The 27,632-nt window shown below is 34.7% G+C and overlaps 1 protein-coding gene across 10 annotated transcripts in view; it reads left to right on the forward strand.

Moving 5' to 3' along the window:
• The window catches only part of DMD (dystrophin), a 1,096,913-nt gene that overhangs the window by 395,882 nt on the left and 673,399 nt on the right, over window positions 1–27,632 (forward strand). For 9 of the 10 annotated variants that reach the window (XM_040582467.1, XM_040582466.1, XM_040582468.1 and 6 more), the window contains 4 exons: window positions 5,147–5,308; window positions 14,879–14,989; window positions 19,481–19,654; window positions 23,574–23,729. In XM_040582467.1, coding sequence (XP_040438401.1) covers window positions 5,147–5,308; window positions 14,879–14,989; window positions 19,481–19,654; window positions 23,574–23,729 — 603 coding nt within the window. Of the gene's footprint in view, window positions 1–4,818; window positions 5,012–5,146; window positions 5,309–14,878; window positions 14,990–19,480; window positions 19,655–23,573; window positions 23,730–27,632 lie in introns of those variants that run through there. The other variant, XM_040582472.1, reaches the window with a different exon arrangement.

Raw genomic sequence — 27,632 nt, forward strand, 5'->3', positions numbered from 1 at the left:
CTTAACAAAGACTGAGTGTGTTTAGTTTGCTTTTGAACATCTGGGACTGATCGATAAGCGACATACCTTTACTTTTCAAGGACTGATTCACTTACAACACTATATATTGGGTCTAAAAAACATGGTTGCCTGAAGACCTTCAAGCTAATATTGCAAGTGGCTATCATCACTTGTAATGCTGAAAGTTGTTTACATCCTGTCCAGCAAAATTCAGAAATGTCGGCTAGATATTCTTGAGACTAAACTTGCAAAAAAACTGTACAAAAAATTATTGTTCAGATGGGCTTTACACTAAATTAAATTATTGTTCTTGTGGACTGTCACTTAATTTCTTTTAAGACTCCCCACAAGATTACCTTTTGTATTTGTCAAAGAGCACATCATTTGACACATTTTTTCCGTTTTGTTCTCCTCTCAATATACGAAAGAATTCTTCATGCCCCATCTCCATGCAATTGCTTTGAATTTTTCTAAGAGGGCTGCTTTTACAAATTTTGAGACACAGAATTTGAGAGGCATAATCTGTCTGTAGTAATAACCTAAACAGATAGATCTTGTTGCTGTTTGCAGTTTTGGATTATTAGAATTTGTAGAAGAATTAGTTCTAGCTTGGAGGGTATTAAAAATTTCTAGGCCCTAAATGACTTCTTTGAATGTTAGAAAAGTTTTTTCTAGTTTAAGTCTAAAAACTAATCCGCTCTGGTTCCAAACAAAAAGCAGAGATTAACACATTAACAATTTGATGCAAAACATACAGAGATGTAATATATCTCAGACACAACTGTTAGAACACCAAGAATTATGTCAAATTTGAAAGTAATTTAAACAACTTAAGAAGGAATTTTAAAGTTAAACTTTCCTAACTTTTAATTTTACCCTGCGGTAATATTTCTTAATAATTAGAGAGTGCAACTAAGCCAAAAAAACCCACCAAAAACCATAACATATATCTGTCTTTCTTAACAGATCCCTTTCCATGAGCTATAATTTGTAAGCAAATTAGTGGATTTGCTTCTGCATTTTAAATAAATATACCCTGTATTAAAAGTACTATATTTTTTGAAAGTTTTTGTTCTATGTTTTCTCCCACACCACAACTACTGCTTACTGCCTTAACAACAAAACTACTTGGTTTTAACCATAAAACTCTAACCAACATGTGTGAGTAGTGTCATTAAATACATGAAATATATCATTTAAGGAAAAAGTGACAATGTCTATAAATATAGCTTTATAACATTGAGCATCAAAGAATGAGTTATAGTCATAACCAACTGTTTCAGTATCTCCATCTTCCCTGATACTTGATCACCTCTCAGTGCTTCCATTCCCATAACGTGGCATTTTGTATGGATAATATGCAATGTTACCATTTCCTAGATTTTCCACTGATCTTTCTTAAATTGTAAACAGATTTATGCATTACCGTATATCCTAAAGATTAAATTATTCTTAATCATAAAGAATAACCAAAAATCTATAAAAAACTGTTGAGAGTTTATTAAAAAAATCAATCCATAAACATCTTTTCTTTTCTCTTTCATTATGATAGTGCTTAACAGCAGATTTTTTTTGTTGTTTTTATTTTCCTTGACAGCTGTCAACATCTCACAGGCTCAGAAATAATTAAACAGTTGGTTATTTGCCTGAGAATTTTTATTTAGCAATTAACTGTCAGACACTTCCCTTTAGAGACTAAAGCCTTCAGCTTTCCTGACTATGATGTGACAGCAGAGCTGGAGCTTCCTGTTATATCCTCAGACCCATTTATATACTGTGATGTTAAACCATCTATTTCTTCCAGAGAAACAGACAAAATGTAATCTCTTTCAGAGAAAAAAAACAACAACCAGCACCCTTCCAAAGCAGAACATGATAAATCAAAATATTTTAATGCTATAGATTTTTACACACAGAGATATATTAGTTTTAAGGATATATTTGAAACCCAGGTTCACAGATGTGTGTAGTGTCTGCCCCTTCGTGTAAAGCCCTCTAATGCTTACCTCCGTCAGTAACCAAGAGGAAGAAGACTTCTCCATATTGTAGCATTCCCCTTGATTTTATTAATAAGTATTCTGCAATGCCATTAATAGTGCCAGGGACCTGCCTAATGAACAGGATTAGGTTTTTGAGTCAGCTATTGTGTTCTAAAGAAGTATCTTACATTACATGAGTTTATTGTACCTTTTATGAAATGATTGTGAAGACATTTTCATTACATTTGTCATGCGAATTCAATGGGGTCAGGGTAGAGGCTTAACTTCAGGTGAGCTTGCAGGACAGAGTCTGTTCCCAGTAATCAACAAAGAGACAAAAAATTAAAGCAGCATGCATATATCTCAGAAAATCATCACAAGCGTGAAGGTGCCATGTCCCAGCACTCAGCTCTGTGGTGCTGCTCCTGCTATCAAAATAATTCCTGTCTTGCACCACTGCATTCACATCCTGGTCTGGTATCATCCATCCAGTCATCTAAACTGTTAGCGGTATTTGGAAAAGATGTACTTTCATCTCACTTGGAAGAGATAGAATATCATGCAGGTTAATAGACTGTAATCCGATTATTTGTGGGGACAATGAAAGGAGAAAGTTTTGTCTTTCTGTGTGGGTGTACATGCTTACTTTGTGTGTACATAAAGACTTCACAAGCATGCATATATACATATTTATCTGACTTTATATTTGTTTGAAATCCAGCCTTAAAAATTCAGCCATGCTCAAGCAAGGATTTTCTGTAATTCTTTCTTAACTTTATCTGCTTTAATATTTGATCAATGAATTTGGAAATGTTTTAATTTTTTCACTTTTATTCTAAAACATGATGTTGATATACATAGTTTCTGCTGATATCAGCACAGAGATGACAAGTATTTAATCACTACATACTTGTCATACAATTTTTTAAAAAATTGTGTTTCCATGCAGTGATTTCTTCACTGTATGCATGCAGTCTGGTCCTGAGGCAGGCAGCAAATTTATCTATACTTAAGAAAATTCCTACCTGAAAAGAGTAGTTTGCATGGGTCAGCATTTAACAAAGGGTCAAAGCTTTGCTATAAGTTGTTTTTCGAAAGTATTTAACACAAAATTTGTGTCCTATGTATTGAATTCTCCAGAAAGTCCACTCACTTATTTTAATGACTAATAAGAATGAAACTTTCTTAGTGTCTTATGTTAAATGGTCAGCTTTCCTGAACATCAGAACACTGCAGCCCTTGGTATGAATGGACTATACATGTAGGTTAGCCCTACCAGTGTTCCAAAGAAAATAGTAAAAGCAGAGAGGTTTTCTTCCATGCTTCCAGGAGGATGCCCTTACCCATGATCTGTAGGAAGCTACTCACCCTGCTTCTGCTCTAATGGTTCCTTCAGTCTACTGTATAGTGATGAAAATGGAAAGGTAGAGGGTGACTGTGTCTTAGCCAGGCTTACAAATTATTTGTAAGGAGTGTCAGAGTAAATGGAAGCTGTGGCTTTTAACTCTGCTGCTTTGAACAGGCTGAGAAGACTGTAATATAAAATCTCAAATCAGATGGTAAAAATAATTTCAGTAGCAAACCTTAGTACTATACTATAAAGTTACACTGGTTTAATGGTTCCTTTAGTAGGGTAATAATACCTTTTTGGCTCAGGTGCTTCATTAACGTGGACAGTGTGGGTTTGATACGTAAAGCTGCTCAGTTCCATAGAAGATTCCCAGAACTGGCAGTGGTGCAAGATTATCTGATCAGCTGTTTTGAAATAGCACAAAGAAGCTTACAGACACAAATATAGTAAATACTGGTTGGATCTCTAGCTAAGTCAACAGCTAGCAAGAATGCTCACAAGAAATATTTTTTTTTCATTTTTTAAATTTGAAGGTCTATAAGAATCTGAGTACCGTGAAGAAGGTACAGATGTATCAAATGTTCTCACTGAATTGCTGAGATAGTTTTTTGTTCAGGGCAAAATTTTTGTAATGGGTATGAAATCAAATTAAAGTATAGCTGGCTCCCCAAAGAGAGGTAGTGTGATTTGATTTGAAAAATGACAGGACAACTAGCAATGTTAACTTAAAGAGTGCTTGCTTTCCCCCTCCTCCTTTGAATCATGTCAAAGAAAGCCAGTCACTTTATTCTGTGGTCAGCAGTATGGCTGGGCTTGTACAGAGAAAAAATGCATTGCATTTGAGATTTTTGGTAATTATTACGTGCTTTGTATAAAACAGAAAATCTTAGGCAGAAGCTGTAGCCTCAGTGAAATATGAGTCCACAAGTGGAAACAATGAGAGATGGAAGAAAGTACCAAGTTAATTATTACCTGGTAAATACCATATTAAACAGGTACAAATAATAGTTAAAGCTGACCCATTTATGTCAAGTGCTTAATTATACATGTGTTTTAAGGACAACTTGGAGAATTTATTGTTCTGATTTGGTAAACCATGAAGTGAGGACCCCTGAAAGGAAAGCAACCTTAAAAAAAGGATTGTGTAAAAGAAGATAGTAGGCAATCCTCTGTGACACTAGCAGTGGAGTAAAGGCAAGAGTCAACTTTCTAGGCTGAAAGAGGCTATAATTAGAGTGACAAAGATCCATCTCTCTTTTTTGCTTGTTTTTGTTTTGTTCCAAAGTAGGCATTGCCACCATTCCAGACAGCTATTTATAGTTCATATAAGAGAGCTACTTCTCAAGAGAGTCTTTATCCCTCTCACTTACTGAAGTGGATTGTCTCAGATGGGATTGTGATGACAGTAACCCTATTCTCAGTAAACAAAATCTCTTGAATTATATAATAAGATCAGGAGGACCGCTATGCCTCAGAATGAAAGACTACACTATCAGCATGGTTTTATTAAGGGGCTTTGCTAACGTTCACTCTGTATAGAAATCCTCAATGCATGCATTGGTTTTTCAGGATCTTATGTATTTTAGAACTTGTCCTTGCAATCTGGGGTTTTGTTTGTCTGTTTCTTACTAAAAATAACTGAATGGGTGGCAAAAAGATGCGCAACTTGTCATACAAAAAGGTGGATGAGCACAAGTCCAGAGTACTATTTTTGATTCTTAGCCTGCATTCTTTTGGAGGGGAAAAAAAAGGGGGGGGGGGGGGGATGTTTATGCATTATTACTGTAAATACTGATAACATTGTCATTGGTTTTAGGCTGTGAGAAGACAAAAGAGTCTTGAACAGAGTATTCAATCTGCCCAGGAGACTGACAAAACCCTCCGCTTAATTCAAGAGTCTCTTGCTCTCATTGACAAACAGCTAACAGCCTACATTGCAGACAGAGTTGATGCAGCACAGGTCCCTCAGGAAGCTCAGGTAAGTTATATACAGCTTGAACTGATGTGTTTTCTGGTTTTCTCAGTCAACCAGGTAATAGTAATACTCATACTAATAAAATGGATTTGCAACATGATCAGTATGAAAACACCAATAAATTTTATGTAGGATTACTTTGAGAAGATAAGCTAATTAGTAAAGTCCTATTTTCCTTCTGATTTGCATTATATACCTGTCCAGAAGATGTAAAGAACTATCAATGTCATGGAAGACTATGCAAATAAAACGACAAAGATAAAAAATGTGATTCTTTAAAATCCAGTTCCCATCCTGGAAAGAAGAAACTAATAATCTTCATTACTCCTAGATGGCTCTTTTAAAAAGCTGATTAGGTGGCCTAGGGATTGTTACTACTACTGAATAGAAAATTATTGAAACATGACAACATTGTTAATTATTTCAAGATGTGCACATTAATATACCTTTATTTCCATTTTTACAGCTCACATAAGTTTAACAGAAACAGCTTTTCCCATTCTTTGAGAAGTTTATTGAGCCTTTGAAATAAAAATGTACATCTAAATCTCACTTTTACTCTTCCATTCTTCTTTCTATAACATCTGCTTCACAGCAACACTAAGATGGTAATAATACAAATTAAATAAAAGCAAACATTTCTGGTATAGAATTATTAATATTTTACAATATTATGTTAAAGGATCATTACTGTAAATTCCACCTAAATTTAGGAAATCAGAATACAAAAGTAAACAAACAAACAGAGAAGGCTACAGGGAAATTGAAAACAAGTGCTTTATAATGATTGTAGAAGAGGCATTCAACTGTGTTTTTTATGGCATGCTGGTAGAGTTTAAATTCATTCTAAAAAATTAGTGTCCTGTATGGAGTCGCTTAGATATATTCAGAGCTGAATATATGTGGCCCTGAAAATCATGAGTTTTCTTCTTTAAAAATAAAGGTTTCCATGTCTTTTGAATTAAAATGTAGATAAATGTACCTTTCAGTTGCTTTTCTAGTGTATGTATGCTTGTAGGTACATGCAGATTTTGTGTGTGTGTGTGTGTGAATTTAAACAGTTATACTTAGAAAACTGGATCATATTTTCATTTGGCCATGTTTTGAAACCAATTCTAATTTATTTGCTTTTAACTTATGCCAATATAAAAATAGTATCATTCAGAGAAATTTCAGTTTGAATCCTAAGCTGTGTTAGCTGTTAGTTGACTCTCTTGAATTATTTCTCTCCTTTCTTGAAATATGAATATTGCAAAAATTTTTATTAAAAAAATAGGTTACAAATCAGCATATTTTAAAGAAATATGAATTTAATTTATCATATTGTAATTATATAATTGTAATACATAAGAAAATTCTGATATGAAATTGTGCTTTTTTTCTGGTGTATTTGGACCCTTAGATTGTAGTAATATTTGGTGGTTCTTCATATATCCCAGGGACGCATCTGGTTAATGTGTGTCCTCAATGACAGTATTGACAATGATTACAGACTGTGCAAAAGGAAGTAATTCAGAACTTCAACAACCCATAGAGCACAAAACTCAACCAACCTTAATTAGCACACTTCCATGGGAAAATTTCAGCTCAGTGCTTTTGCAGAGCTTGTTTTTGTTCTTGAGATTTTATTGTCTGATGTCAAGTTCACCTGATTATACTGTGTGCACTGTGGGAAAACCAGCATAGAGGCTGCTGAGTTTTTCCCTTTCATGTTTTTATTTTAAGATGCCAGTGGGACATAATGAAAAAAAAACTTAACAATGGAAATGATTTAATGCAAATACTGAAGTCCTCTGAAGTTTACTTGTGAAGTATTTTAAAATCCTTGGAGGGAAAGGGAATAAACAATCAGTTTTATGTGGGTAAATATACTGAGTCATTCCTTTAGTGAATGCCCCTGCCAGCTGATGGCAGAATAGGCGCATACTGAATGGCTACATCTCCTGTGGAGCTTCCCCTGGCACAGCTCTTTTGTGGAGCTGAAAAGAGTTCATTCATATAAGATGCCCTACAATAATGTCTGCACAGCTGGAATGGGAATCTTTCAGTCAGTTATGTTTTTTCAGTCAGGGGTCAGTTTATCCATGTGGAGGCATTTAGCAAATTCTTCAGCAATATGATTTGCAATTTTAAAAGAACATATGGGAGAATTTATTATCAGAAAGCTGTTGAGAGTTTGGGAGGTCTGTGTGTTTGCATCAAAAATTCAAATCCATTTAAAGCATTAATAGGAGGAATAATCTTTCATTCAGCTGATCAGAAATGGATCTGAGAAAAAATTACATGTAGCTCCTATTTTTAAGTTACAAGATCAGTTTAGTTTATTCGGAAAGTTGACACAAAGAAAAGGCAATTAAGTATGTGCTGTTCAACTTCTCCTCTGGATCATTTCTTTAATGTACTTTGTACGCTGCTTACTGCACCACGTGGTGCTGAGAATGTAATGCTAGAGAGCCACTGCCACCCAACTTTTGAGTACAACTAAAGGTGCTGTATTCAGACAAAACAATCTAACAGCAACCACACAGATAAGTCAGTTCAGATTCCACAAGTTATAATGATGAAAAAAGCTGGAATGAGGTAAAGTCTAAAACAATATTCCAGAAGGAAAGTTTATTTGTTTGTATGCTTGATCTCATGATCCCAACTGAAGTCTCTTTAATTCCTTTAAATTTGCCAAGAAATACAGGGAGTGTCATCGTCACAAGCATTTGCCAGTTGCTGACTTTTTTTCCAAGTACTCTTTAAATGACATGTAAATCTGTGTTGAAAATGTGACATTTATATGAGAAAGTATTTCTCAGATAATTATTTGTAGCTTTGTTACTAAATAAATTATGATGGGAGAGAGATTCTCAACTTTGTACTTCTGTTTAGTCTGGGTGATTACATTGTGGGGGTTATAAGGTGAGACAGTAAATACACTTACTTCATTGCTCATCTGCACATCACAAATCATTTGTCTGTCGTTCTCCCTGTAGACTTACGTAAAATGCAATGTGGTGAATAAACAGGAGTAATATACTTTGCCTTTTCAAAAACTCCTTCATTAATTTCAGTTCTGTTGTGATAAACACTACATACCTGACTGTTTTCTAAGATGGTTATTAATCTGTTTTTTTAAATATCATTGTGCTGTGTTCAGAACCAAAGTTAATGTGGTGATATAATGGCAAAGTTGTTTGGTAGTGCAATGTGTTATTTAACAAATATAATGCTTTGTTTCATTGCCTTCAGGCTAATATTTTGGGGCAAAAAATTCACAGTTGTCTACTTAGTAAAATGTCTGATGTTAAAGGTATTTAAACTTAGTTATCCTCTGCCGTAATTATTTTGTTCAGCGATGTGTAGATCAGTGGTCAAGGAGGGAATAGCTGATAAGCATTATTCAGAAGTGTAAACTTACATTTTGTTTTAAATATAGAAGTTCTATGCAGATATCTGTACTGTATGGATTCTCACACTCTACACATCATAGCATCTGAACACTCCATTAACTGTGTTTTGACTGCAAAAACTACATTTGTCATGTCCAACTTACTCAGTCTTGTCTTGTCAATCATACTTCTATACTCTGATGATTTGCTTTTCTCATTTGTACTCTTCAGTTATTCTTTCTTGCAGAGTATTGCCCAAAAGTAATTATACTCTTCTTGTTGGGACTCACCTCTATGTTATTCCCATTATAACAGCATCTTCTAATCTTCTATATGTGTTATACACTTTTCTTCTTGTTTTGCAAAGGTTGGACATCATTGGCACTTTTTTTTTTTTTTTTTTTGTGCTTTTAAAGATGTGTACTTCAACTTCATTTCTCTAATCTTCTGGTACTTCATTTATCCTTTCAGAGTTTTCAAAGCTAACCACTAACAGTTCTAAAATGGTTTCAGAAATGTTTTTTTATGTCTGCTAGAATCATGTTTCCATTTAAAAGAATAACTTACCAGAATGTTCTCTAAATGTTTTATTTTCTCCATACATTAGACAGAGATCTGACTCCTTAGGCATTGATAGGAAACACAAAAATGAGCAATTACGAGGTTAAACTGAGCACCATTCTTAAGAGCTGTCAGGCAAGATAAGTAGCATTTATAGAAACACAAATCAGAAAACCTAATACTCCAAGAAGAGCTGGCAAGCTGTTCTTTACAGTTCAAGAAAGCCAAATTCGCTAAATCATAGGTTCCTACCCACGTGATTTCGGTGTAAGAGTTATGTGAAAGACTCATTAATTACAAAGGTAATCTAGTATAATTTGAGTTCGTAATGTATAAACTTACAAAAAAGCAGAGGGCGATTAGAAGTTCACCGTTTGGCCTGAATATGACATATTGTCATCATCATCTTGTGCCACTGCAGAACTCGTAGGGTTGCTGTGAAGTGCAGGCCTTTTTTTGCAGTTGATCCTAGTGAAATCCATTGTAGAAAACTGATGTTCTGGGCTAAATTTAAACTTTGTTTTCAGGGAACAAACAGTGAAAGAAAACTAAGGTATTGTAATTGCCCTTGTCTTCAGATATACCACTCACTGCTGAAGGATTTACTACTCTGGCTGTTCAATCACCCAGTACTAGTAGTGCCTGGTGTATTTCATTGGAGAATGTGCAATATGGATAGAGGAATGTGGAGGTAGTAGAGGATAGTATAACTACTTAGTTTATTTTGTATAGCATGTTTTGCATAGCATGTTCTGCTTAAAAATGTCTATGAGAAGAGAGCAGCATATTTATTTTCTGGCACCCTCCAAACTAGGGAGAAAACCTTCTCTCTGGGAGAAAATAAATATGCCTAAGTGGGAGCATCTTCTGAGAGTCCAGTGGGAAAGAAAAGGACATTACCCCTGGGCTGGGGCATGCAGCCTCGCACTGCAGGAGTGCCTGCGAGAGCAGGGGACGCTGCCCCAGCCAGCCTTCAGGGTTCGCCTGCGTCTGCCTACCGTAAATGCTGCCTATCCCTCAGGATGCCACTGAAATGTGCTCAGTGGGAAGGAAATCTTGTGAGGAAAGGACCAACCCTGCAAGGTCAGAAAGAGGTATAAAAATCTCTTTCTGTTTACTATGTATCATCCAAGTGTACTCTTTTTAAGGAACTCCAGTGTATCACCCTCTGTTCCCATAAATCTTTGCTTTAGAATGGAAAGCCTTTCTATGTCCTCTGTTAAGTTTCCCATGGAGAAAATAGGGCATGTTTCTACTTGAGGATGTGGCTATTTTTTTGTCATGGAATGAAAAAAAACCTTTCTGTACAGGAACAGGTTTTATAAATCAGGTTTGTAAGAAGTAAACAGAAATTTAGTGAATCATTTTTCTGCAATGGACTTTAAAGAGAAATCAGAAGGGAAAAAAAGGAAGTGTGGTTAATTATAGCAACTTTATTTTAACCTAATCCCTTTGCTGCCACAGTGTTTAATGAAGTGTAATTTGTAGTATTTAGTGTATTTTTTGTGGAAGTTTATACATCAAATTGAGACTAGTAAATTCCCGCTCTTACTATGGTGCATGCCCATAGGCAATACTTCACCTATGTGTTGCTCATTCTAAGTTCAAGTGACATCAGGGTTCCTTGTCCCATCTTGGAATGTGTTTATGTATGTATCACTTCTATCTTTCTTCTTCTGGATTTATGCAGCTTTTGAGAAATAATTCTCCTGATCTTGGTGGTATAGTTAATACTGACTGTGAAGTAGTTCCTCCCTGTAGTACGAATTTCTGGCAACTAATATAATACAGTACGGTGGAGTCTGGCAACATGAAATTAAGATGTCTTGGAGGATAATGTGCACTATAAATACATTGCCTGTGATCTACCCCCATTCCTGAAGTAACAGAACCAACAGTGTCGTCTTCCTTCCTAAGGAGCAATAAAAAGAGACAAGTTTCTCCCAGTTCTGGGGTGGAAAATTGTATGCCTGAGGTGCCATGAGAAAGCAGTTTCACCATTGTGTTTTCCAGAACATCTTTGTCTTGCAAACATTTTTTCAGGTTGCTGATAGTACATCAACTGGAACTGTTGGCTGTTTTTGTAGTGTAATCCTTTCAATGTTACACATACTAAAATCTTTGTTTGCCTATTAGATGTGCACTCCACCTAACCTTGTCTTTTCAGCCATTATTCAACAATGTGTGTGTGTGTGTGTGTGTGTATATATATATATATATAATGGTTTTGTATTTTAATCTTTTGATTATAAAAAAAAATAATACCTTCCTTTTAATTAAATACCCAGAGTTTAGAGTTTAGGTTTGAAACCCACCCACCGCCACACCACACCTCATACACGTGTCCTCCCCCTGCAAAATACTTTCCATGGTTATGATTTTGCTGGATATTGCTGACTGCTATTTCTTTGATTTCTTTTTTTTTTTTTTTGTAAATATGACTGATTTTCTAATGATGGTATCAGCTATTGATGGGAAGTGACATTAATCAAGCCTTCTAGTTCAATTTTCTGTTACAAGTAATGTTACAGCATTTGTTTATATGCCCTGTTACTGTTTAATTAAATGCTGTTCTCTAAAGCATGAGAGTGCAGTTAGGTTTGTGATAATTTTCAAATGAGACAAATGGTCATGTTGGATTTTTCTTTTCTCTGATCCAGGATAGGAAAGGTTTTTCCAAGAACTGGCTACACTGCCAATTCTTTTTCCTGCCAGTACAGAAATACTCTGCATTTCGCTCTTTATCTTTTGTAAAATTAAGACTAGCAATTAAGAGAAATAATGCATAGCTTGCCCTTGGGACTGCAATCTTTTTGTTCTAGAAGTGGTCCCCATGAGAATAGGCACAATCAGTGCTTTTGGTCTTGTCACTATAATTAGGTTTTACATATATTTATATTTTAGTTTATACATATATATCTGTATGTGTGTACATATATATAAATTTTGCAAATTATTAAACTTCCTGAAAAAATGCCAGGGATGGCAAATGGGAATCCTTAACCTGTAGGACAAAGTAATTGATGCCCAGTAGTATTTATTAGTAATGGACTCTACATTATATTGTGATGTTCTAGAAATGAAATGAAGGCAGGTTTCAGTCTTTATTAAAAGACAAAATAGGCAAGAACCACTGAGAAAAGCAGAGGTGGGAATAATAGAAATGGAAAAAGGAAATCAGTGTATTCTTGTGGATGTTTAGAAGTCAATGGAATAAGTTAATGAGTCAAAGTGGACAAAAAAATTAAAATGGTCACGTTTGAATGAAAAGGTTCATCACAGGCTTGTGTTCTAAATTCTCTTATCTGTTTAGGACTGTTTTAATCTTTCTGCCTGTGAGCAGCAGTGACATATAGAAAAAAATCTCTCCTTGCAATAATTCTTGGTAACTTTTCTTTTAAGTTTTCCTGTAATGTGTTTGTTCTTTCTAATTCTGCATTTTGATGCTAGAGTAGGTGATGCTTCATCTCTCTCCTGCACAGCCATTTAAAAAAGTAAGATAGCACAATCTCCATGCAGTGTCCCATAATACCTAATTGCTTAAACAATACTCTTATCTGTACTGTGCTGTTCTGACCTCTGTTCAGTTACATGGTTTCCAGAATGACTCTGAGGTTGTACAAAGTAAACTGGAAAATACAACCAAAAATTGGTTAATTGATAGGTTCAGAAGCAAGCAATTGAAATGCTGGATGTGACATAGCATATTTTTGTAACCTTCTGACTTCCTTCTTCCTTGTATATACACTTCTGACTTCCATAACATAAAGAATTTTTTTGGCATCAGGACCTAACTAATGCTGAGTCACCATGAACAATTTGATCTGTGCACTGCACAAACACAGAGGATAATCCTGTACCATTCTAGTATGCTTCAAGGGGGAATTTTTAAACTTAGACAAGGAGAAAATAAATAGTCCAAAATAAACTTAAATAGACATTTTCTCCTTGATTGCATGGCCCTTTGCATTGACTGTCTTTGCTTTCTCAAAATTAAAATACCGTATTTAGAAAAATTCTACTACTTGCTCCAAATACTGTTGGCCAAGAGAACTCAAAATATGAAAAAATGGAAAACATTAAACTGATAATTTGAAATTAAATTATCTTCTAAACTGGCAGCTTTCTGTCAGTCATTTTAATACTATAAATGCTGTGCTTCAGAAAAATATTTTATTTCTCTAAATAGCACTGGATAATTTGGACTCACAAATATATTTTTGCAATTAAGTGTAGTAATGACAATAGTTTTCTGTATTTATCTAAATCTTTTTCTCTTAAAATTTACTTTAATACCTTTCCAGTGTAACTCATGAAAACCTGCTTTCAACACAGTGTTGTAATATACATTATAATGGTATACAAATCCTTATAACCATGTAATACGCCTGTAGACAGTATACAGTGTACACAGCTTTGTGCTTGAACAATGAAAATGTGGTAAAAAATACTTATATAACCATTTTTACTTATAATCAAACTTTAAAGGATCAAATTGTAATTTAAAAAACCCTTTTCTTCATCTTTTGATGTCTTTTGAACTACACAGTTTTTATATTTTACAAGTTACTGTAATGTAAGGAGAATGAATTTGCACCTATTTAAACTTATAACTAGTCTGCAGAGTATCTGAGAACTGCTTGTATAGCATTGAAAAAGATATTAAATCTAAAATCACTTTTCATGCAAGAGTAATGGCCTCAAATACCTTTCCTGGTGGGAACATACCTTGTCTTTTTTCATAGGATAATTGTTCTCAATAGTATTTGTCTAGCAGTTCTGTTAATAAGTTTCCCATTTTCTAACAATTTAAACATAAAAATATGTTAATTGCTCTAAATTATGTTGTATCAATATATTTTATGGGAATTCTTTTCTATTACATTGTGCTAGCCAACACTGCTTATGTTAATTTTTTCTTGTAACGGTGATTTATGGTGAACCAACAAGGCAGGTATTTTTTTGTCATGACATGACTGCACACTGGTTTTGCAGAAAGACATAACCGGAAATGTGTGTTAGAAAATGGATTAAGTTACTGTATTAATCAGCTACATGTCATTGTGCATTTAGCATATACACAGATACTAAGCATTGATACTGGTCAGTAATATGCCACAAATTGAATACTCTTTTAGATATAACACTATTCTGTGAGATGAAGATGTTACACGTACGTGATTCTTCAAACAGTTTTCTATCAACTCGCCTGATCATACTGTGAAAATAGTAAATAAGAATAATGAAGCCAAATCACTTTTCTATTTGTATTTTTCTTTTCTATGATTAATTTTTAATTTTCTTCCCAATGGAAACAGTTGTTTTCCTTCAGAAGAAAGAAATATTTTGTTTCATAAAATTTAATGACTTTCCTTAGTAAGATTATGTCACTAGCATCACAACGTCAGTGTTATATATGTTTGAGCAGAAGGTTTTATTATGATCAAGAAAAGCTAAACTGAATCATTTACAGGGTGGTAAACAAGTAATTCTTTGAATAATTTCCGGTAATGATCAGGTATATAGTGCACTACTTAAATATAAATATTTTTCAATATCAACTGTTCCAAGTAAATATTAATAACATAAACATTTTCTTCAAACCGTTCTGATTACTGTCTTTATTTTTCAATAGAAAATACAATCTGAATTAACAAGTCATGAGATTAGTTTGGAAGAGATGAAGAAACGAAACCGGGCTAAAGATGCTGGCAAAAGAGTGCTTTCCCAAATTGATGTGGCACAGGTATGCAAGTTTTATTTCCCCCGTTTTTCCTTTACCCATGCAAACAAACAGCATGAGTAGTACTATTACTATATTATGAAGTAATACCATTACTATAGTATGAAGTAGTCTTAGGGTTTCTCTTTCGTTTTAGCGGCTCCTTTCTAGCCAGGAAATTAAGAGTGGATAAACCATAGCATCTATATCTTCTTACTGCTCGTTTTACTATTACAGCCTTCCTATCTAGTTGGCCACAGTTCTAGGGTACGCATCGCTGATGGAAGCAACTGGTAGCGGCACTATATAAGGGGGGTTTTGAATGTGCTGTGACTGCAAGAAGTAAAACTACAGTGAGGCTTTTTGGTATATCTTTTGAGTATATTTTTAAATACTTGAAATATCTACAGTTAAGTATGTTATAGTATTTGGAAATATTTGGTAGAAGTTGATTTGAAAGTCAAATCTATGCTGGGCAGTGCATTGCAGTCATCAATTTAAAATGTTAGCTAAAGCATTATTTTATCTAGCTTAATAGACAAACAGAGAGACCTGCCTGAAACTGAAGATGATTTAATTAATAAGGAGCAATACATATTTTTACCCATTAATCGGTGATGGGTTCTTCCAGCTGTTTTGCTGGTTTTGGTTTTGGCATTAGTGCCAAAGTTGCTTAGGTTTCAACACAATTTGTCATAAATCATTAGGAAAGACACAGAATTTTGTTATGATATTAACAGTAAACAAGGCCATCTTTCTCTTCATCTCTGTCAAATATTTCTAGGTAACTTAGCTTCAGTTTTATATTTTATTATGGATAACAGTAATGGTTTTTAACAGTTAATTAATTTTTAATTAACAAGTCAAAATTTGTGGGTTTTTTTTCCTCTTACCTACAGGACTAGTTTTTCTTTGCTGAGAATATTTGTGTTTCCCTTATTTTTCAGTCTTCCTTCACACTAACTTACCTTCTGATGGTCTCCATGGCAGCTGTGACGTTGCCCATATTTCATCAGTGAAATGCAGGCATCAGATGACTTTGTATCTATATGTTTATAAATTCAACAGCATGTAAGGGAGCATTGCCATTTCTAGGTGCTTCCTTTTTTTTTTTTTTTTTATCCATTTTTTCTGCAGGTATTTTTTTCTTCAAAATGATTCTTTTGATGATCATGTGAATCAGTTTTAGTTTTGACAAATTAGAGGAGTCATTTTGAGAATCTGTTGCTTTCATGAGATAAAATATGAGCAAAAAATAGCAAATTTACATGCTTTATGCAAATGTCAACTACCAAAAAGGGTAAAAGCTGAACCCTTTGTTCCAAATATTTATGACTATATTTGATTTTTAGGCCAGTGACTCTCCTGAATTCTTCTCCATCATCATGCAGTAACTTTAGTGGTAAATCATATTTCACAAGTTTTGTCTTCACTTACTTTTTTCCTGAAGAACATTCTCATTTACAAAGAAATACTGCATGCATTTTATTTTTTTTTGTGCTAAGTAACATTTCTAATTTGACATGTATTTATTCTAATATCTGTTTAATTACCTAGACAGAAAGTAAACAATTATGAAAATATGTAACTTCAATGAGATTGTGAAACAACTGTTAAGCAACAAAATTTATCCTGACTGTTTGAATTACTGTATGGTGAAAGTTAAGTTCTGACTTTTATATCTAAAAGAAAAAAAATTATTAGCAAATAAAAATCTATTTCTGCCATAGTGATTTAAGACCTAGTTAGTCCTACCAGGCTAAAAATTGTTACATGAAAGTGAAATCTTGTCTGAGGAAGGGGTATTTTTTGAAATCCAATTGCAAATTCTTTGTGGAAAGAAAATGTACAGCAGACAAATGACATTCCTGTCTCTATTACTTACATCTGTCTTTTAAGGTAAACACACTTGTCAGAGTAAAAAGATACTCAGTTGACACTCTTAGCACATTAAAAATTCCTAGTGATATTTTAACTTTATTTAATGTAACAAAATATAAAATACTGTTAAATCTCTAAAAATACTGTATTAACTGTAGTTTTGCTTTTGAATAACTATGGATTCTTTGTTTCTCATCAAGCCATTTTGCTCAAGACAAAAAATAAATGATACCGACTTAGTTGTGGTCTTTCCTTCTCTCCCATCCACTGTTGCTGTGCTCATTATCTAGGCCAGCCAGGTTTACCTACTGACCATGATGTTTCAGTGTTGTAATCAATTCAGCTGCTGATGTGAAGCAAATTCAGCTGGCTACACGTTTTAAGTATTTAAGAATTCTGATGTTTCTTCTTAGAAAGGACCCATTTAGCTCAACACTGTATCTTCAGTGGTAGCCAGAACACAGGCGCAGTAAGGTGGATGGTTTAGTGATGCTTCCCAGTGATCTGCAGCCAAGCAACTTCTGGGCCAGAGATATTTAAAAGCTCATGTCTAAATGCTCTCAGAAGTCTTGTAAAGTGATGGAATCTTCAACTTCATTTAACATCTAGTTACACATTAACTCAATGCTATGCAAAGATGTCCTTCCTTTTGTTCATTTTGGTTTCCCTGTGTAAGAGTTTTACTTGGAGTCAACTTTTTAGTGAATTTTGAGAAACAGTTAATGATCATTTGCTAGTCAACTTTTTGCATACCACTAATTTTTGTCCTCCTCAGTTGTCTCTTCCAGACTGACTAGTATGTCAAATCATACCGAGACCTTTAAATATATAGCTTTGATAGTCCTGTTGTTCTTTATACATTTTCTATTTTTACAGTAAGTTTTTTGAGATGAGGTGATCAAAGCTGTGCACATTATTCAGGCACAATATAACTTTGTACAAGGCCTTTATACGGGGGCATATTTTCTTCTTTGTTCTTTCCCTGACTGCTTTTAAATTTTGAGCTGATTTTTTTTTAAAACTGTTGGAGGTAAATATAAGCACATAATATGACTGTTATAGTTACCTATTGTAACTCAAGTGAGAGTGCAAATAGATATTTTAGATCCCACTTGTATATCAAGCTTAGTGTTTCTTTTGTGATATTTATTACTTATTTTTTGGATTAATAAAATACAATTTGCTTGGATTTTTCCTACAGATCCTCAATACTGTGCAATCCTTCAGTCACTCTTCACAGATGGCTTTAATTTTCTCTACAGTTAACACTGTCATTCTCTCTCTTTTCTAAATCATTCTTAATGTATTGACCAACACAAACTGTAACAGAAACTGATGTGGCAAGGCAAGCTTCCCACAGAACTTGATCTTCATCAAGTTGAAGTGTCACAAGAGGATGAAAAACTAATTAAACATGTTTTTATTGTATGATAACACACAACAAATAAGACCACTTATTTTATTGTAAGACCTCTGTCTCCTATTTTTATTCAATTGTTCCCTTATTTAGCTTGGGAAAGAGTTCTTTCTTACCCTATTGGATGTCAATTTCATTAAGAGTATTTAATGAAGGCAATTGTTTGAAGGAGTTGCTGGAAATCTACAGAGTTTTCTGTGTTACCCAGAATTGTCTTCTGCTCATCATTCTTGCCTCCTTCACAGAAATCTGATAGATGTGGGAAGCATTTTAATAATGCCTATGTATAGGCTAGTTCTATTCCTTATCGCAGTTTTTCTCAAGTTTGTATGGTACAGACAACACTGTATTGCTATAAAGTGTCCTGGATTTGAAGAAAAAAAAAAAATCAAAAGTGTGTTTGCAAATGTTGAGTTCCTATTTAATTACTTATCCATTTCTTCGTGACATTCTTTCTTGTTTTTCAAAGAGTAGAAAAACTTATTTTAGTAGTACTTTGCTCTGCATTTCTACAGAGAAATCAGTTCTTACTCAAGTAGATAATTAAAATGCCCTTTCATTGCTTTATTTTTAATTATTTCCCCTCCCCCTGAGGTAAGGAACGTGTGAGCAAGCTATATAATTAATGCACAAAGATAACAAATTTTGAAAATTACAAAATTAGAAGCCATGCTTGTCATAGATTTTTCTGCTTTCAAATTACTTTATTTTTACTCTAGGTTATGCTTTTTAAAATTGAAACAGAAATCAGTTTTATACTTTAACTCTCAGGTTTTGTGCTAGACCTACTTACTACCCAGACACTTGATTTGTGTTTCTTTGAGGGGCTAAATGATTCGCTTCTCATACCAGGAAGCAGCAACAAGGTAGAGTTGATGAGTGTCCAGTCTGGAATGTGGATGTGTTATATGCAAGCCATTAAACCTCCGTTCTCACCCCGTCCCCAACATTTTGCATATTGTAGAATGCAGTTCAGCATAAGGGCTCTTTTGTCTCTGGCTCTGCTGCATCCAGTGCCCAGGATGATACAAAGAATTTTTTTTCTTCCTGTGAAGAGCAAGATTCTCTGCTGCTGGTAGTTTCCCAAAAAGTTTTAAATCATTTAAATAAGAAACAGCTGATTGATAATGGATTCTAAGTATTCTGAAACAGGTCTAAGACTTGTTTGTCTTCAGTGTTGTTTCAACCTTTACTACTCACCCATGTGTACTTTTCAGAAAAAGCTACAGGATGTCTCTGTGAAGTTTCGGTTGTTTCAGAAGCCAGCCAACTTTGAACAGCGCCTACAAGAATGTAAAAGAATTTTAGATGAAGTGAAATTGCAGGTGCCCAAGATGGAGATGAAGAGCGTTGAGCAGGAAGTAGTACAATCACAGCTGGATCATTGCATGGTAAATATTTAAAGATGCTGTCTTTCTCTTTGTTTCCTGCCTGTTCTGCCTTTCAAACGTAAAGTATTTTCAAATATATTGGGAGATCTTAGAAAAGATTTTAAGAAAGATTTAAGAGCAAAGTTACACAATGAAATTATAGGAAGCTTTTTAGTTAGAGTTCAGATTTTTCAAGGAGAAGAGAAGAGAGAGGAGGGGTTTATTCTCCTTGTCCTACTTCTCTTGTTTGCAAATGAGGTTAGAAGGATATTGTACACTTAACATTGTATTCAATTTCAAAGATTCCCAGGATATACTAACGTGGTGAAATAGTTCTACTGTAAGACAGTAACTTTTTCCTTTCTATCTGTTGCTTTCTTCTTCTGTCATGGCAAAGGCCTCTCAGAAGCATAGGACACTAATTCACAGAATCACAGAATGGTCAGGGTTGGAAAAGACCTCTGGAGATCATCTAGTCCAACCTCCTACTAAAACAGGTTCTTCTAGAGCAGGTTGCACAGAGTCATGTCCAGGCAGGTTTTGAATGTCTCCAGAGAAGGAGACTCCACAACCTCTCTGGGCAGCCTATTCCAGTGCTGTGTCACCCTTAAGGTAAAGAAGTTCTTCCTCATATTCAAAAGGATCTTCTTGTGTTGCAGTTTGTGCCTATTGCCCCTTGTCCTGTCATTTAGCGCTACTGAAAAGAGTTTGGTCCCAATCTCTTGACACTCACTCTTAAGATATTTGTAGACATTGATAAGATCCCCTCTCAGTCTTCTCTTCTCCAGGTTAATCAGGCCCAGCTCTCTCAGCCTTTCCTCATCAGGGAGATGCCCCAGGCCCCTCATCACCTTTGCAGCCCTCCACTGGACCCTCTCCAGCAGTTCCCTGTCTCTCCTGAACTGGGGAGCCCAGCACTGGACACAGCACTCCAGATGGGGCCTCACCAGGGCAGAGCAGAGGGCAGGATCACTTCCCTTGACCTGCTGGCCGTGCTCCTCCTAATGCACCCCAGGATCCCACTGGCCTTCTTGGCACCAGGGCACACTGCTGGCTCATGGGCACATAGAACTGCCACATCCTTTTCCACAGAGCTGCCTTCCAACCAGCAGGTCAGCCCCCAGCCTGTACTGGTGCATGGGGGGGTTGTTCCTCCCCAGGTGCAGGACTTCACACTTGCTTTTACTGAACTTCATTGGGTTCCTCTCCGCCCAACTCTCCAGCCTGTCCAGGTCTCACTGAATGGCAGCGCACCTTCTGGTGTATCAGCCACTCCTCCCAGTTTGGTATCATCAGCAAACTTGCTGAGGGTACACTGAGTCCCTTCATCAGGACATTGACGAGTAAGTTGAACAGGGCTGGACCCAGTACTGACCTCTGGGGAACACCACTAGATACAGGCCTCCAGCTCGATTCTGCACCATTGATCACAACTAAATGATTAAAAAAAAATGAAAAAAAAATCAAAAATATGGATTTATGTGGAGAACACTAAAAATTACAACATGTTGTCTGGAATTCAGGATGAAAACCAAAGTATGAGTTACAAAAATGGGGGGAAAAATATTTTAAAAGATTAAAAATATCAAAATGTTCTTATTTCAGTGAATTTTCAAACAATGGTCATGCACTTTCACTATGTATGAAGGCCAGTCAGGATCCCTTTCTAATTCCTTCTTTCTATCTTGCATATGCATTTACCTCCCTGGACTGGCTCAGTTTTCCACAATATGCTATGGTCTTGGAACTCCATTATGTAACCAAAAGAGATATTTCAGTGCACAAGTCTATTCTAGCCAGGAAAAACAAAACATAAAGGAAAACCATAGATTAGATCTTCCATGAGGTGGCATGATGTGACTTTCTTACTGTTCAAGAGCAAAAGATAACCTGAATATGTACTAAAGAATACAAGGAAAATATTTATTTATCCCTTCAAATTCCTGTAATCCTGTACACCTTTACTGTTGAAGGGAAGTAAAGATAAAGATGAACACTGTGTACTTGATAATAATAAAATGGAGATCTTAACAGCAAAAGTCAGGACAATCAGATCCTTGTCTCCAGCTTTTTGTTTTCCTGGGGCAATGGCATGCCTGAAGATATTTCCCCACCCCCCACCCCCCAACCTCTTTCAGTTCTAAAAGTAAGATTTTAGATTAAAAAATAAGCATGGAACTAGTCAATGTTATTTCTTTACATATCTTGGAGTTTTCTTAAATGCAATTACCATTAGATTCACATTCTTATCAAGATGACACAGTAATTAGATGCACTGTACTAAATTAATCTATCTTCACTCAGCAGCTAGTTTTTTCAGCCCTGTCATATTCTGTGGAAGACTTACAGTGTTTTTAGAACATCTTTATCTCCAAAGAATCTCATACTGTTTAAATTTACAAAATCTAGTCATAGTATCCCATCAGATGTTAGCCAATGTACATCATGCAACCTGTTGACAGGTTTTTAGTGATGAAGAATATATATTTATTATATTAAGCACCTAGAAAGGACACGAACTATATACATACTATCTTTAAGTAAATAAAATAATAACCATGTTAAGAATCGGCTTGGTAAATAAGTTTAGATTATGGAGAAAATGCACTTGGGATTATTTTGTTGTCAGATCTGCTGGAGAAAAAGTCCGGACATACTAGACACAGATTTTACATTGCAGGAGATAATGCTACTAAAAGAAAAACTCAAAAAATTACAGACTAAAAAATACTGCGTAATTTTTTTGCAGTTCTGTCTCAGTATACAGGGCAGTAAATTTATTTTTCAAAACATAATGGCAAAATGTTGGAACACAGATTTCAGCTAGACTTCTCAACACTTAAGCTTCTCAACAGCTTTGTTTGCCATTCTTCACTTAGCTGTGTGGTAATGAACACTGTGTGTCTCTGTGGAGTCTTTTTTCCACTGTGGAATTCAGTGGAATTTCCAATCCATGGCAGAATTTTTTATTTAAAATAAAAAGAAAAATAAATTAGATTTCCACTCTACTTACATGAATGTTATTTGGGGCTTTATGTGGCTGTTAAATGGGTTGAGTTACCAAGTAATTCTTTTAGATGATGGTACCAAATTTCTGCATATGGAAAGAAAGAATGCATTCATTTTTCTTAGTGTCATTTCTTTGTATTATTAGGGAAGTGTACAGTGTTTACAGATTGCTTGGATGCCATCACTTACTGAACGGCTGTTTATCCCTTATTTTTTGCTTCGTCATTAAAATAATTCAGGAAAATGAAGTTAATTATATAATTTATTTTGGCTTGACTTCATAATGCTACTTTTTTGTGTTTGGGTGTTTCTTTAACAAATTATTTAATTTTTTGAACAGCATTAACACTTAGTATATGGGAAAATCCTCTATCCTACCGGTCTCTTGATTTAGTAGCATGAAAAACTGTCAGATTTTTAAATTAATTTAGTGGCTATTTGTAGTTTAAATACATCCAACAAGCCACAAGAATTGCTGTTGTTTTAAATATTGCATTATCTAAATCAGTTTGGAAACAACTTTTGTCATATCTTGAAACAATTAGATGACATGTACTTTCTTATCTGTACCATTTCTACCATAGTTTTTGGTGACAAGTCTTTGAAGACACTATTAGTAAAGATAGGCTGTCCTGAATTTCTTAATTTGAGTTCTACTTTAGAAAATGATGATTTTTTTCATATAAACTTTTTTTTAAATACATGCACACACTCAGAGTGAGTTTCCTCTATTCTCTGGTCACATGCCATGGTACCTCTCAACTCCTTTAGCTTTCAAATGGGATGGAAGGTGCTTAGTCATGCATGATGGTGTTTTGATACAGAAAACAATGCAAAGGCTTCTAGTGCATCTTTCTAATATCTTGAATAGTCTTTTCTGGTTTACTTATTTCAGTGGTGGTGTTTCATTTTCATATTTCTGTTTAATTAGAAATTATATAAAAGCCTAAGTGAAGTGAAATCTGAAGTGGAAACAGTGATAAAAACTGGAAGGCAGATTGTTCAAAAGCAGCAGACAGAGAACCCAAAAGAACTGGATGAAAGGCTTACAGCTTTGAAGTTGCAATATAATGAATTGGGTGCAAAGGTAAGCTCTGTTTTTAATAAAAACTGTACTCTCGTTTTAAGTGGAAAAGTGAAGAGTAATTATGGTACGGTAAGTAAACGTAGTTTGTTATTGGTTCCTTTCAAGGCCCTCACATTTTCTAAAAGGTGGGACATAAAGAAAGGAAGCAAAGACAATCATCACTATGGTTATTCAGTTGCTCTGAGAAAAAATAACCTTCTAGAACGATATAAAACTGCTTTATTGCAGTTTAAAATTATACTTTCTTAATGTTTTAATTTATTTTTTCTTCTAGTTCATCATTTTTTAGGGATCAGAGGGGGATGTTGTTTCTTTTTGATGTCTCAAGCTGTCACTTGTTTCTAAACACTTCAGGTCAGAAAAATACTTAGATTTTGTTTGTGAGTTTTTCACATTTTACTTAAACATCTACTTCATGAAAGAGAAAATGCTACTTTTTAATTTCCTTCTGCTTCTGATGGTACAGCTCTTCAAGTATATAATTTCCATTTGTTGCTGTTCAAAAATCTATTGACCAAAGATTATTGCTACTGCAGCTTTCCTCAGGAGGCATTTGTGTACCACTCTGTTTTGTTGCTTCTGCACTCTTGACTACACGTGTTCAGTTACCATTCCCTGTGTTCTAACCATTCCCTGGTTTAAATGTCATGTACAATGCTGACTTACCTTTTCACAGTATCTTAATATATAAGCCACATAGAATATTGTTTAGTTATGATAGTGAAATAACTATCACATAGGTATACTTCTCAGATACCAGTGAACCCTTGTTTAGAATTTAATCTTTTGTCATCCCCTATTCAATAGGGATTATCAAATTTCTTCATGTTGGGCAAAAGTAAGCCATTATCCTTTGAGTGCAGTAATGAGGAATGTATTGCCTTGGAATACAACTTTTTTTGTGTGGTTTTTTTTAAATCTCATATTTATACATACTCAGTTTGACCACTTGATGAAAGTCAGCATATGATTGCGAGAACTACATGAAAATTTTCCCAAAAATATTTTATATAAACTCAGTTTCGCCTACAGAAAAAGCCAAATAGTTCTCAAAATGTGGCAGACTTTTACCTTATAATGCCAATAAAAAGTTATTTACATATAATTAACACTGTAGAATCAATCTATTAATTTCTCAAGCACTGTCATCCCTTGTGTAAAATTTCCATCTATACATCATCGATTTCTTTTTCAAATTTTATACACTTAAATGCTGTTACCTGATGTTTCCAACAGGAAAATGTTTTCTTTACTCATTTTTTCCTAAAAGTCAACTAAACAGACAGTAGGAAAGACAGACTATTAACCAATATTATCAAAACTGTGATTGAAAAAAAATATATTTGTACGTCAATCCCTAAAAGCTTTTTATTCTGAGTCTGCATTATCTGTGGAATGTGTTGTGGCTTCTAAAGCACAATGCTCTACAAGGACATTTTGAGCTCTGAAGAGGACTTGTGCCATTGTCCTAAAGAAGACTTCACACAACTAACTCAATTAACAACTATTCTTCTTTACTCTGTTTTCTTCTTCTTGCCCTCATTAAAAGTATCCACAGAAATTCTAAAACCTGGAGGATCAGAGTAAATTTGGTGCTGTAACAGCTGAATGAGCCTTGTGAATGACAGATACAGCTGTCTGTTTATTTCTAAAAGTTATATACTTAAAATATACAAAGCATGATAGAATGCAAATTATTTTTTCAGATTATAAATTATTAAAACCATCAATTTTTACTAGCTAGGAAAATGAGCCCAGTATGTGGTTTAAACGCATAATGATAATCAAGCCCCTCTGTCTACAGTACAATAAAATAATAAGTTACATCACTTTTGACAGAGATAATACTAATTTTGGAAACCTGAATTAAAACAGTTCTCTCTCTTGCTAGAAAATAAAAGTATCAGGATACATCAGTCTTTTGAGTGTCAAGAAAACTAAAGAATCTGCTTGATTAAGATGTGGATAGCTATCATTTGAGAGTAGGTATTTGTTTTCTTCATATTTTTAGAAAGGACTGTAATGTTTATTCCTGCATTACGTTTAATGAAACAGCAGAACAGGTGCCATTGTTATAGGAAACCTCTCTTAACTAATGAAGAGATAAAAATGTGCCATTAGGAAGCCATTAGTGGTCTGAAGTGAGCCATATTGCAAATTAATGTTTCTCAAAAGTCTGCATTGCTGTGTTTAGCTTTGCTGTCCTAGATGTAATTTCTAAGATTTACTTTTACACAGCATGGTAGTTAACAGTTTAAGAGTCACAAAAGCCCAGAAATATAGAACTAAAAGAATCAGCCATTATCAGCTCTAATTGATTGCATTGAGTCAAAGTCTTTTTAAGAGAAAACTGATTATAGTTATAACTATTAGTAAGTCTCAGGAGTGCAATGTATAGACTGAGGGAAAACATCTTCAAGCATAGACTCACTTATGTGATTTCATATTTCCTGCTTCAGGAAGCTCCCCTATATTTAAAACAATCCTTAAGCAGTTCGTTCAGCATATGGAATAGTTTAATTTAAACATGTTGAACAATGCAGAAGTGTTGGTGCTTTCAAATGGAAAGGAAAATTATTATAATTTTTTATAATTTCTGTACAAACTCTGTTTTTTCTATATGTTTTAAGTATCATAACTTCAGATTCCCTGAGCCTAGGAACTCTTCCCCTTAAGGAGAAGGGAAAGGTCTGAGGTGATTTTATTTCTATTTGTTCCTTTTTTTCTTTTTTTCTTTTTCTTTTTCTTTTTGCATATACACATATGGATATAAATACCTCTGAATAGTCCTAATTGCTTAGGTAGTACCAGACCTTAAATCTCTCTTTGGTCAAGGAATGAGTTTTTTTCTGTTCAGAACATTGAGTTTTGCCACTAATTTTTAGCTAAATATGCTTTAAAAGCATGAACAACATTTTTGAAACTTTAGCAGTGGCCTCAGTGTAAATAGGTTTGAGATGAAATTGCAAGCAAACTTAAGTGTCATTTGAGTATCATAGTGTAGCGGTTGCATTTATGATAACTATCCCATGCCTGTGCTTGCTTATGTATTCACTTGTCCGCATTCTCTCTCTCTCACACAAGTACATATAACTATGTACATGCAAACATTGTATTACAGCTGAGGTAGCTGGTTAGTTGTGAGTGGCTGTGAAGCAGGGTGTATAGCACACTTGTGTCAGATCTCTCTATGGTAATTCATCAGAACAGGGAGCTGGACTCTAAAAGAAAGCGGCAGTAATAATGGTATTGCTGCCTTTGGAAGGGCATCGCGTGCAGAAGGCTCGATTGCTTCCAGTCAGGTCTGTACTCATTGTCCCACTGCTGCACGGGAATTTTTGTCTGTAAGACTAAAATGCTGTAAAATACCTGTCTTTTGCTTTAAATACTTGCTTTCCTTTTTTCACCTTTCTTTATTACACTCAAGAATTCTTGAGAGTAAATTATTTAACAGCTAAAACACAGTAATTTGATTCCAGTTGATGATACAGAAGGCCTTTAGAGGGCACTGTTTCCTATTTTTCTTTAGAAATACATCTTTACATTGGAAGTAGAAACAGAAACGGATTAATCAGTAACCGCTTAATGCGTACAATGTATATGGAAATAGTGTAATATTATTGATATTATATACCGAATTTAGAGATGTATATAGCAACAGAAATACTCTGTGTTTGGGCATGTACCAGTAACTTCATTTTATAGTATACTGGGTGTTCAGAATTCTTACAAAGGCAATCACATTTCAGGTAGTGCACTTTGCATTGCACTGCTGGTAAGTACCTGCAAATAGGTATTTACAATGACTATTACTGCTCAGCAGAAGAAGAGGTGAAAAATAGGCATGAATTCCTGGCTCCATATGTGACTAGAATTCTAAAAAGCTGAATTTTATGGTCCTTC

This window comes from Falco naumanni, chromosome 2, assembly GCF_017639655.2.
Source record: "Falco naumanni isolate bFalNau1 chromosome 2, bFalNau1.pat, whole genome shotgun sequence".
Taxonomy (NCBI): Eukaryota; Metazoa; Chordata; class Aves; order Falconiformes; family Falconidae; genus Falco; species Falco naumanni.